Source organism: Venturia canescens, chromosome 11 (genome assembly GCF_019457755.1).
Source record: "Venturia canescens isolate UGA chromosome 11, ASM1945775v1, whole genome shotgun sequence".
NCBI lineage: Eukaryota > Metazoa > Arthropoda > Insecta > Hymenoptera > Ichneumonidae > Venturia > Venturia canescens.
Window position 1 is genome coordinate 7,837,431 of NC_057431.1, and position 13,199 is coordinate 7,850,629.

General features: G+C 34.4%; 1 protein-coding gene and 1 long non-coding RNA gene across 2 annotated transcripts; both read right to left on the reverse strand.

Moving 5' to 3' along the window:
• Positions 1-745: 745 nt before the first annotated feature.
• Positions 746-11,506, reverse strand: LOC122418127 (venom dipeptidyl peptidase 4-like). Its single transcript, XM_043432181.1, has 12 exons — positions 11,164-11,506; positions 10,490-10,795; positions 9,264-9,341; positions 9,003-9,055; positions 8,205-8,404; positions 7,523-7,692; positions 5,348-5,448; positions 4,409-4,875; positions 3,840-4,122; positions 2,766-2,960; positions 2,176-2,336; positions 746-1,549 (listed from the first exon to the last, which is right to left on the reverse strand). Exons 1-12 carry the CDS (start codon positions 11,176-11,178, stop codon positions 1,221-1,223), a joined length of 2,358 nt encoding a protein of 785 aa, XP_043288116.1. The 5' UTR covers positions 11,179-11,506; the 3' UTR covers positions 746-1,220.
• Positions 11,507-11,605: 99 nt separating this feature from the next.
• On the reverse strand, positions 11,606-12,855 carry LOC122418128 (uncharacterized). Its single transcript, XR_006262436.1, has 3 exons — positions 12,607-12,855; positions 11,895-12,421; positions 11,606-11,736 (listed from the first exon to the last, which is right to left on the reverse strand). It is a non-coding gene; the product is annotated as an uncharacterized lncRNA (long non-coding RNA).
• Positions 12,856-13,199: the final 344 nt, after the last annotated feature.

A 13,199-nucleotide genomic window follows, 5' to 3' on the forward strand; every position in this document is an offset into this window, starting at 1 on the left:
ACTTTGCATAGATCGCGACCGTGAACCCTCTTCGGTGCATGTTTCCGGCTTTCGCTCCGTGTCTACTCCGTATTTTATCCTTAGAAATGTCAGTGCGCCTGTGCTCAGGTGTTTTATAGTTGCGAGCACGACATAGCTCGAAGATTAAAAGTTTAAGGAATGGAATTTATTAAGGGGGGAGGGTTATTATGCAACGTTGAGAATTCCTTGACGAGTGACAAGGTCGTCGAATCTCGAATCAACAAACATGAAAATTTTTACCTCTTTCGACGTCGCTCAAAGACTGCCAAATTTAAGGGGGAGAAATTTGTCGAGGCTCCCTTTTTTTGGGTTTCAAATTTCCGAAGAATTTCAACATTCGAGAAACGAACATCTTTGGGGATTTAATTTATCGGGGGCAGCTTTTTTCTCTCATTCCTTACGAACACTCAGAGCCCTTAAAAAATAAGGGAGAAAAGATCTTGACCTTTTTCTCGATATGATTCGACGACTCGAAGTCCAGGGGGTGGCAACGATTGTTTTTTTATGCAGTCTCAAATTTCTTTACGACCCTCAAGCCTGTCAAAAGTGGTGAAAAAAAGATTTTCGACCTTTCAGCTTTTCTTATCAACCTCGAGGTACGATTCACGCGACCTTGCGCTCCTCCCCCCTCGCCCCTCCTCGCCGCCCCGTTCAAAAGCACTCTCTAAGGACGTGTTGATGCTCAAGGTTCCCTGATATCCCTTTTTCGTTTCGAAGTGCCTCGTCAGATAAAATCGTGTTTCATTTATTTGAAGAATTGACTTTTCCGCTTGGAGGAAAACATTTTTTTTCTCCAGTTTACATTTTTGGAACAGACAAACTAAAAGTTTCCTCGACTTTTCATCTTAAAATTCTTTCAAACCCAGAGATTTTTTCAATTCCAATTCGAATGCAATTATTTCCCATCAAAATATTTTTCTCAATTCTGAAAATTTACTTTATTTTATTTACCTAATGTTAACATACTCAACTTCAATTTTAACTTACTTTTACTTGAATTTACATAATTTTTATTTATTAAAAAAAAATCCTTTTGACATTTTTTTTTGTTTTTACCAACGCAATTTGGAAGCGATTGTAAAAGCATGTTTCCACGTCGACGAAAATGATTTTCATGAATTTATTGCTACAACGATTTTGTCGTTATTTACAAAATGTTTTTGTTTTTCGTATTTTCCTCGTGATCATTTTCGTGTTTATCAGTTTTGAGACACTCGCGCGTACGAGAGGCTCATACACTCGCCCCAAAAGTGGTCCAACGTGTGAGCCAGGTGAGGAGTTATTCCTGAAAGACTGTGAGCCTCGTCAGGATAACTTATCTGCTCGAAGGGGATATCAGCGATTGCCAAACTCTTGGCAAGTGCCATCGATTGCTGATAATGCACGTTGTCGTCTCCAGTACCGTGAATAAGCATGTATTTTTTCCCACGTATACCCTCGACGTATTTTGTCACGTCACTTCGATTGTATCCGGCCAAATTGTCCTCGGGGGTTGGCAGTCCCATGTATCTCTCCGTATAAATCGAATCTTCACGAAAACGAAAGTAATAAGTTCGAGAGAAAGGAGCTGTTTGATTCGCTTTTTCAAATTTCCTCAAAATCTCATTTTCTCTAATGGCGAGATCAGTGGAACGAAAAAACTTCAATTTTCCTTCGTGAGCTTTTCCAGATAATTCAATCTAATTTTATATTTCAGAGAAAGCAAATACTATTGATCTTTAAAATTCTTTCAAAATTTCATTTGATTTTCCAATATGTGATTTTTTAAATTTCCTGAAATTTTCAAGTTTTACGACACTTTTCACATTCGAGAACGATTTTCCAGCTGTTCAAATTAAGGTAGTGGGATGAACTCAACTCCGTTTTTTAAATCTACTAAAATACTCTGAAAAACTCTCCAACTAAATGATCGCATAATAATTATTCGTCGATTTATCGCAATTTGAAATTTTTCACGTAACCTCGATTTTGATTCCGAAAAAAGTTGGAGCTCTCACAGTAACTTTGAACAACGAGTTTCCAATAAAAGTAGAATCCGATAAAGCCATAAAATATTGAAACTGGAAACCCTCAAATTTTCATCACCCCACAAAAATCTCGATTTCCCGCGGTTCGTGAGCAATTTGCAAAACGAGCATTTTTTTCTTCACGTACCATAATAAATCCAGGAAGACACTGGCGCCACTGATATTCCACATTTGAAGATATTCTCATTGTCGGTAGCCAATGCCATCGCAGCTGCAAACCCTCCGTAACTCCAGCCCCATATTCCCGTCCTCTTCGAGTCAATCCAAGGAAACATGGATTGCAATTGTCTGAAAAAAGTCAGATGTTAATCATTTAAAAAAAAAACTTTACGAATCGTTTTATCAGTTTTGTTTCAATTTTTATATTCTTTTAAATTATTATTTTATTTGTTAATCAAATAATTGAAAGAACCATTCGCGAATTCAGCCATTTTAGCGAATGGAAAAGATCTTCGTTCGAGTGGAAAAATCTGAAGCTTTTCGAACTATTTCAGAGTAAAAATTGAAAAAAAAAAAAATGGTAAAAACTTGGTTTTTCGTTATGGAATCTTCGTGTGTCAAGCCACGGTAAAGAGTGGAACAAATTTTCTTTTTTTCAATGGAAAATTGTCGTCCGATTATTTGTCTACCAATCGATCAAAACTTCAGTACGTTAAAGTTTACGAGATTGCTTCCTCGATGTCGATCTCGGTAATACAAATGCAAAAAAATAATAACTTAGTGACTGCAATTTGATCCTCGATCTCGACGGTTCCAAAACGTCGATAAATCTCGTACAACATTTCGCTTCCTCTGTAGGCGCTCCCTCGTCCATCAATAACGGTCCAGATGACGCTGCGGTTCGTCGAGTAATAAAAATTATAACTGTGAACCGCAATGTCCTTTATTGCGGCGGTGTTCGGTCCTGCGTATCTGAAAAAAAAATTTATAAATGAAAGGAAAGCGAAAAAAAATGGGGACCGAAATTCTTTGAATTTTATTTTTTTTTGCATCCCCCCTTAAATTTGTTATTTCGAGCTCAACCGAACACGTTGAAAACCATTAATTAGCTCATTAGTATTTCTTCCATGATACGATAATCAATATTGTTAATTAAACCTTCTAAAATAATCCTCTGAGCACGTTCAGTCGTCGATTTAATGAACGAGCTGTACGTGCTAGAAAAAATCGACGATTTAATGCCCAGCGTAATGGGACATTTCGCTCGGATCTGTCTAACATGAAATTCATTGAGATTTCGTTGTGTTTATATACACGATATTACCATCGAAACTTCGTTTATCAATCGTTCCATTTCCTAAATGTGGATTTTCGAAATAATTGTTATTTACAATTTTATTACAATTAGGACGTATTTGAAAAAAACGTGAAAAATTGAAAAAAAAATTGGCAAAATGAAAATGTGTTTAAAAATTTTAGGCACTTCTCGTGCGTGAAAGACTTCGTGAAATTAAATCGTGAGTAAGTAAATTCGAAAAATCAGCAAATATGAAGTGAAATAAATTCAGAAAATGGTGAAAAAAAATTATTCATAAATGAATTGTCAACAACAATAAGGGCAGCAGAACTGTCGATAGGAAAAGAAATATCGACGCGGTTAAAGTCAAAGAATTTTATTTCTTTTTTTTTTCGAAAATTGTCTTTTCTGTGAAGTTCCTTCCAGGGTTTTGTCCCGATGATTTTATTGAAAAATAAATTTGTTTGATTGAAATAACGATTTTGGTAATAATTACTTTTCCATAAATTGAAAAAAAAAAAAAAAAAAAAAAAAAAAAAAAATTTCTTACTCACACTTGCACTATCATTGGATATTTTTGACTTTCGTTGAATCCAGGTGGCAAAATCATTTTCGCCTTACTCGTGTAACCGTTTACGGGAATATCCACGATTTTGATGCTCACTGAGGAACGTTTTTTCAGTTTTTCTCGTAATATTTCGTTGTTTTCCCACGTGTGAGTTTTTTTGTGTTCGTCGTTGTAAATCTCCACCGTAGGGGGATCTGGGCCGAGACAGAGGAGCGCATAGTTCGAGGCATCCTTGGAAAATGAAACGGAAACGTAGGTGCAATTGTTACCTGAGAAGGGAATAAATTTTTTTTTTTTTTTTATTTTGAAGAAAAAAAATATTTCTCGTTGAATAAAAAAAAATCCTGAATTCGAGTTATTCTAATTTGTCGTCGAACCAGCCGAGATCGTTGAACGAAAAAAGTTTCATTCTTCTTTGCCAAATGTGACAATGATGACGAATTTGAAAAATCAAAATTTCATCTTAATCAAAAAAATGTGATAAAAATGAGAATTTTTTTCTACCAAAAAGAGAATTTTTTCGACAGTAAAGATGAAAAAAGTCGAGAAAATTACCTTCCGGTGTTAGAAGGCTGCAGGATACGCAGGCTGGTTTCCCCTTCCCATCGACACGTGCAGAATACAAATTCTTCTGGGACGGTTCGCCCGGCGCAGTGGCCAAATAATAAATTCTCCCATTTTTCGAATCGATTTTAACCAAAGATTGTACAGACGTTGAAAATGGACTCAAATCTCTCTCGTTTGTCAGTGCTCCATTCACCATTTCGTAACTCGTCACGTGCTCATATTTTCCTTCCTTTATATTTGTTTTTTGGTTTTTTATGATAAATAGTTTGTCCTCGTGGAATAAAATTCTCTCGGAGACCTCCAGCCAACCTTTCTCTTCCGCCATCTTCAATAATTCTGTCTTCTTTCCTTTCGTATCGTACGAAACTAACGAGCCTGCGTTTTGCACACGATTCGTCCATATTGCTGCCACACTATCGTTCTTCAGCCAATCCACGGTGAACAATATGCCCTGCCTGTTAAGAGGCAAAAAAAAAAACAGTTTATGTTTAGTATTTTGGAAAATTTTTTATTTTTCGATTATTTTACACAGGCCACAAATCTCAGTTGATTCAATTATTCATTTTATGCTTGAAACCATTTTGTATTTTGATATTTTCCACTTTTTTTGTATTATTCAAACATTTTTTTTTTTTTTTTTTTTTTTTTTTATTTCCGTAATCTTTTTACATCTCGGTTCCTTCGTGCTGGCCATTTTCGATTCGAACATTGCCTTTGTAAAATTAAAGAAAAAATTAGTATAAATTGACAACAAAAAAAAAAAAAAAAGAAATGATTTTCCCTCAAAGGCAAATACGTTTTTGCACAAAAGTAAAAACTACTTTTTTTCCAAGCTTCATTTATAATTAACGTTATTTTGAAACGTGATATCACGTTGGATAATTCTATCGATAGCAAAACGATTCTCGCTCGCTTTCTATTACTCACGTTCCAACCACGTCGACTGGAGGCTCGAGCGATACGAGCTTCGAGCCCGGATCTTTGAGGTTCACGAGGAACAACGCAACGTCAGGATTTTTCGTTCCTGCCTGAATGAACAGATGCAAACGATCGTCATTAAGGGGGATTCGTCACGATTTGCGTGGCAGTCGAATCACCTAATATACATCAAAATTAGATCATTTTTTTTTCTAATCACTTTTCTTCTCCGAGCATGCATTCTGCCATTATTTTATGTTAGTTTTCCAATCTGTGGCTGGTCCAAGCTCACTTATCGTAAACTAATTATCTGAAAGTGCACAAAACTCTCGTAAAATCGAATTTATTGCGAAGCAGAAGAAAGATAAGGCGAAATAGCGTCGATTAGATAGTGCCAACGTCCGATAATCTTCGTTAGAAGTCGATATGAATTTGTGCTGTGCTAGCCAGAGCGTATTTGAATGATACACGAATCGTTACATCATTCAATTGTGACGAATGATTTATAAATAAATAAAAAAAAATCAATTAACTTGATCTTTGTATAACAAGAACAATTCAAAATATGGAAGGCGTAACTATCAGGAATGTTGGTGATCAAATGAGAAATTTGACGAAAGAGAGAATTATCAACTCGATTTTATAGCAATAAACCAAGTGAATTATCGAATCACGACGGAAATGAATATTTTTCGATTGGAAAAAAAAAAAAAAAAAAAAAATGAATAGTTTCGTTGCACGATGAAAAAAAATTGAAGAAAAAACAACCCAAACGAAGAAATTTTCATTACAAAATGAGAAATAAAATCGCAGTGTTAGTTCGTATAACAATGAAAATGATAAATCAGAACAAAATTTATTAACGGGTTAGAAAACTTCGAACGATTTTTCTCCTTTCCGTAACTAGAAGAAAAAAAAAACAAAATTTCAATCAACGATTGACCAATCGAATCATTCGAAATTGTAAAGACAAACAAGTCCCTGAATAAATTTTCATTATCATGAAAAAAAAAAAAATAAACTCCTGAGGTAGTTCGTGAGAATAAAAGTAAATCGATGAATCAGAAAAAAATTGTTTCTTCCCTTCATTATTAAAAACAAAAAAAATCATTTCAATTTGTCATTAGCGAATAGACAAAACGATCGAATCACCCAATCGAAGCAAATAAAAAAAAAATCAAAATTAATGAATTACAAAAAAAAAAATTATTTTTTTCCTTTTCATAAGAATAAAAAAGGTTCAAAAACGTTTGATAAATCGATGAAACACTCGAACCAACTAATCAATAAATTTGATCAACATTCCTATCAGATGATTAATAGAAAAATTGGCCTTTTTCTTTATCATCTCGTCTAGAACGCCCCATTTATTGGGAAAACACATTCCATTGCTCCACCGGCTGTCTCGTACCGATTAGTACTTATCTGGCTCGTATGTTCAGCCGAGAGTTTTCCCAACTATCGTTAATTGATGGGTCGAGTGGTTGGCTAATGTATATCTATGGATTTTCGCACACAGACATATCGAGATGTACATCAATAAACGTGCGAGGAAGAGCAGAGAGTTTCAAGAGGGAAACACAGGTACGTACAACCGCAGCTTTGGGTTATTCGATCCTCACCAACACACCAAACGAGTCTGTATGTTTTTCGTTGGGGAAGGAGATCCAATAGGAGGGAGAAAGAGGGGGGGGGGGTTCGAAATTATAGATTTTACTGCGTCATTTGTTACGTCTCTTGAGAAAAAGCTCTGAGAGCTCTTTCCTTTTCGAAATTGAAGGATTTTCAGTCAAGTTTATAGCGACTAAAATTCTGTTGATTTGAAATATGTCAACAGGCTATTGGCATGCCTCGAAATACGAATTTTTCGTTCGTATTCCTTCGTGGTGGTGGGAATTGAGAGGAAGAAATCAAAATAATTGAGAAATTTTCGAAATTGCTGTTTTCAGGATGCATTTTTTCAGGCAACTCATTGTCGGTTTGTTATTTAATTAGTGCCATGTGGTTGGGCATAAAATTCTACCCCTAAATCATCTACTTGAGTCTACATTTCGAGATTTATTTGCTCCTCGAAAACGTGAGTTGAAATGATGAAACGTCAATTCGCACCTGTGTACAGCTGTAGAAGGTGCTCAGATAAGTGTACCGTTTACATTTAACTTTTCAATGTCGATTCTCATTTACCTTGGGATATTTGATGAATACTTCTTTCGGATACTGGTAATCGAGATCGCCTGGTTTACCGTAATAAAAGTAAGAAGCTGTTTTCACTTCCGTGTCGTTGAGACTCGCAAACGCCAACCATTTTCCATCTGGTGAAAACCAAATTGCACTTCCGGTTCTCATCACCTCCTCTGAAACGCAATAATCAACGGGTTCAAACTCGCTTCCGTTCGTCGACCTTGCATTCGTTTAATTTTTTTCTTTCAACAATTTCTGTCTTTTCCACTTTTTTTATTTTTCGCTACTCATCGATCCACTTATTTTTTCTTCAAACTATTCATTGAGGCTTTTTTTATTTAAAAAAAAAGTATTTTTATTAAAATTATTAATTTTTATTTGTTCATTCATATTTTATTATAATATATAAATATAAAAATAATAAATAGGAAAATAATTTAAAAAAATTAAAATTATTAAAAAAATATTAAAAGTTTTTTTTTCAATTTTATAATTATTCAGCAACGTTTTTTTTTGTTATCGCTTTCTCATTATTGGTTTCTCAATTCATTGATCGTGTGGTGCACTTTTTGCTGGTAATCCATCAAATGAACTGAAAAATTATAGGCCCGTTCGGTCAACATCATTTCTGTTTTTTTTTTTTTTTTTTTTTTTTTTTTTTATTCAACGCTTGAGATTTGAATACCTTCGTAAACCCAGTCGAGTACACCATTATAAATCTCTCCGCGTACACCATCGGTAGTCAATCTTCTAGTGACACATGTACCATTTCCGTCCACCTCACGGTAGTATAAATCATTGTTGCGCTCGTAAATCAACGAGTTACCGAGCGTTGACCATTCCGCCAATAACAGGTCCTCCCCATCAGCGATTTTCTCCACCGTACTATTTTTTCGTTATCGGTCCCATGAAAATACAGTTTATTGTTTTCTCAGTTCATTAATTATTCTACGAAATTGAATGTTCGTTATTCAGCAGGGGAGCGCCGTTTTGACAAAAAAATGAAAAGAAAAACTTTTTTTTAAAGTTTGGGGATCGGAAAAAAAATGCATAATAATTGAAAGATCTATTTACGATAAAAATTGATTGACAAAGGAGAATGAAAAGTAAAATGGAATCATGAATTCCATCGAAAGAATGGAAGTGGGAAAAAAATAATATTTGAATGCGTGAAGCAAACAAAAGATAGAAATTAATTTGAGAAACGAAATAACGGTTGGAAGTAGCGTAAAAATTGAATGACGAAGTAAAAAAAATCATTGAAATAGAGTCTTGCTAATTGAAAATTTTCAATCAGTTGAAAAACAACGAATTATAATCTCAATAAATATCGAAGGATGATCTGAAAAAAATATGGTGAAATACAATTTTAAGTTCAATGAAAAATTGTTCAATTTGGAGAAAAAATTAATGGAGGAATGTTTTCGATCAATTAGCGAGAGCTTATCTCGGAATGCGGATGAAACATTTGGCCGTGACTCACTTAGTTTTTAGATCGTATATCGCGTACTTCCGGTATCGAGAATGCCTGAATTTCTGAAAAGTTTTAATTCAGATTACAATAATTCGTAAATAATGAAATTATTCAAATTTGACTAATTTTCATGATTTTTTTAGTTAATTTCGTAACACGCCATCGATTATCAATCATCGGAAGGTGTGAACTATTTGAAAAAATTTCATTCAACGAAATTTTCAAATAATTGAATTTACAGAAAAAAAAATCACTTTTCTCGTCACTCACGATGTGTTGAGCGTATCCAATCAGCAGGTGGCTATGATCAGGGGATAATTTGCACGCATAATTCGGGCCATACTCATCCTGAAATTAGACAGTCGAATGACTTAAGAAAATCAGAAAATTTTCTTCCAAATTCATGTTTTTGAACGCTTCTTTATCGTTTACTTGTTATTTCAAAAAGATTGTACTTTTTTCGTGTGGCTACGAGAACGATTTCAATTGATTTTTGTTCAGCGAGATATTTCATGACTTTTGAACTTTCACCATCGTCGATCGATGATCCAATGGAATTTTTCTTCAAGGGTAATTTTCGTAATTTTTTCAACTTCAACCTTTGCCAATTGATTTTTCGAATCGAAATAACAAATGATTTTTTGCTTCGATGACTTTCTCGAATTACAAAAAAAACGTTTTTGGTTACCAAAATTTTATTTCTCATTTTTGTTTTTATTAAATTTTTTTTGTTTAAAAATCTCATCTCCACGACTCGTTTTTAATCCAAAGGAAGCTATTTAGTGAATTTTCAAAAGCCTCGAATTGAGATTGAATTTGAAAAGTTTGAAGGGATAAAATATCCTTAGGCTTGGGAAAATAGAGCTTCGCAAATACGGAGGTCGAAGAATATTGAAAGTTTTGAGAACGAAGAACGCGAATATAATCGAACTCGGGTTTCGGTAACGTCGAATATTTGACAAAGATTCGAGCGGTGTTTTTCTTTGCATTCTCGTATGTATGTGTGAGTGCGAGCACGTGGCGTTTTACGTAGAAATACGAAAGGTCAGGTAGGCAAAAGGCTTTTCAGACTCGAAGGGAATAAAGTTTTGTTTTTATTTCGATGAGACTAAGTCAAACTGGGAATAAAAGTCGAGAAATCCTTCAAGAATATTTTAAGAATGTGTTTGAATATCTTAAACTCATCGTTGAAATTCTTTATAAATACGAGGATGGAAACAGTTTTATCGAAAGTTTTGAATATCTCGTCGTCGTTCTTTTCACGATATTAACCAACTTCACGTATGCGTTGGAAAATGGAAAAAGGACGAATGAAAAAAATCAAAAAAATTCATTTCTAAATGAGGAAAATCGACGATTTCACTTACAAAAGCAAATCAAATCGTTTTCAAGCATCATGATTCGAGTTTGTGAAAAAAAAAAAAATGATTTTCCTACTTTTTGATTTTTACAATAAAATGACACGAAAATTTTCAAATTTCTTTTTTCACACTCACCAAAACGCTGCCACGGAGGATCAAAGTGCGTTTATACGTTTCAACGTTGTATTTTAAAATGTCACCGCTCGTAGGATTTTCGTAGAGAATTTCGTTCGACGATATCCAGGTCCCGTTGAAAGGCATCGCGAGAAAATCACCTTTGTAGATTTCCTCAAGGTTGTAAGGGACTCGGGATGAATTATTGTTCCCAAGATGAGCGTAAAACTCGTCATCGTCTTGGCGACTGTAATTTTGCAGACTCCGAGCCTCGATCGTACGGAGGACAACAGTAGTAATCAGAGCCAAAAAATAGGCCTGAAGAATCTGCAAAATATTGGCAATTCCGTGGAAGCAAAAAAAAAGTTTTTTCCATTAAATTTGAATGGAAGAAATTTCTTTTTAGTTTCTCCATTTTTTTCAAATGGAATCTTCATGGAAGAAAGATTTTCCCCAATTTTTTTATTTTCATTTGACGAAATTTTCGTCGGAGAAGACTTTTTTTCTCGACTTTTCCATTTCCATTATGAGGGAAAAAAAAAGTATGCTAACTTTTTATTTTTTTAATTATTCAATTGTTCGCCTTTTTTATGCGATTTAATTTTCAATCGAAATTCGCAGCATTCGAGAGGCCTTGAATGAAAAAAAAACTGCATCGAGAAATGAAATGAGAAAATCTGGACTTTTCGACTCACCGTTTTTCGAAACATCTTCAAGGAGTGTTCGCCGTTTTCATTCGACCTCGTAGATCGACAGGTTGAGGAAAAAGAAGCGACCGATATTGACGCGTTGAGCGCCCGAGGAATGAAAAAACGGATCAGATAAAAAAACGTAATAAAAAAAGCATTATAAAACAACTTTCAAAAGCGTCGACGCGTGCTCATAACTTCTCACTGCTGGACATAAATTAACTCCAGCAATAACGATGTTTTGTTACTCGAGTATCCGAGCGTCTAATCGAAGCCAAGAGCACACGAATTTTCCTTCGAAAAGCCCCGACCGTGCGACCGATTTTTTCTCGAATCGTTTCAACAGTCAGAAACTGAAAAAAAATTAATGAATTTCAAAAGTTTAGCAACCGTCCATCGATACTCGGTTCGCCAATTATTTTTTCGAATTTCAGTAGAAAAAATTTGCCTTTTTTATTGCGACGATCTTTCCACGAGATCTACAGATTTCGATCTACGAATGAAGGTGCTTCGCGCGACGATCCGGCAGCACTAAAAAGTCCGGCGATGCGGAGAGCGATGTGAACGCACCAGAGTTCTCTTTATCATCGTCGAACGAACGAAAATGTGAACAGACACGAGACTTTTCATGCTAAATCGTCGACCGAAACCGGCACGAGTTTGACATTGAAAATCTAATGTTTCTTATATTTTATACCGTTTTTACGATTCTCTTGACGGTTTGACTACTTCCTCACCTTTTTCCAGCTTTTCGATAGAGCATCGATCGAATTTATGCGATTGTTTTGGTTCTGTTTCAATAGACGATTTTTTTTTTCAATTTTTTAATTTTTTTTTTTTTTTTTGATTTTGTTGACTTTGTCGAAAAGTTGATTATTTTTCTGACCTATTCCCAGCTAAATTCAATCCGATCAAAAGAATTTTGATTTTTGCCTAAATTTCGACACGATTCGGATCGAAATAAAAATCGTTCGTCCTGAAGAATCTCATCGACGATTTAAAAAAACGTTGGTAATTGAAAATTTTCAAAAATTTGCAATTCCACAAAATTGTAATGAAAAAAAAAACGAGGACCTGTAAAGACAAATTTGATTTGCATGTAAAACTTGCTACGCGGAACTCTCGCAGGGCTATTACAATCGTTTAAAAGACTCGTGACAATCACGAGATTTTGCACGTTCAAACATGGGCGATTCACGAACGTCGTGGGGCTGCCATAATTTTTTGTTTTTTTTTCTCTCTCTCTCTCTCTCCCCGAAAGGCACTGTTTTCACGTGACATGAAAAAGAGAGAACAAAAGGAGTTGAGATTTTTTCAAATTGACGATGGATGGTTGGCGAAAAATAAGCAGGCTCGAATAGATTGTGGGAGAAAAAATAATGAAAAAACCATAAAAGTCACGTTCGAGTTGATAAAAACTAAAAAAAATTTTACAGTGATAAGAACTACCTTAAAATGTTGAGAGAATGATGAATTTCTTTACACGTAGATACCCCAGCGATTATACTTCCTTCCTTTTATTACCAGCAGCCACTGCACCACGCGTTCAAATGACCTCATGAAAATGTGTAATTAATGTACTTGAAATAATATTAAACCCGAGGCCTCGATCATTGCTGTCAGTGAAAACCGCTTCTAGGCACTTTATAAATAGGAACGTGGCATTGATATTGAAATTCGTTCGAAATCCCTCCGAAAGTTGCAGATTTTTTTCTCGAAACTGAATAAAATTTTATTTTTCTTTCAAAAAACACGTTTGACAATCAATTTTTTGAAAATCTACGTTTTCTTAAAAAATTTATTATTTTCATTTATTTTTTCTTTAAATTTATTATTTTCAATAGTTTTAATAATATTGAATAATAAATTGAACTTTTAATAACAAAATTAATATTTCATTTTGATGTTTGGTTTATTTTTTTGTTATTCAAATTTTTAAATTTCATTTTGACAAATATTAAATTTAATAAAAAATTGATATTCGATATTGATGCCTCGGAGATGAGAACTTTTGGTTTAAAACAAATACAAAGTATAACAAG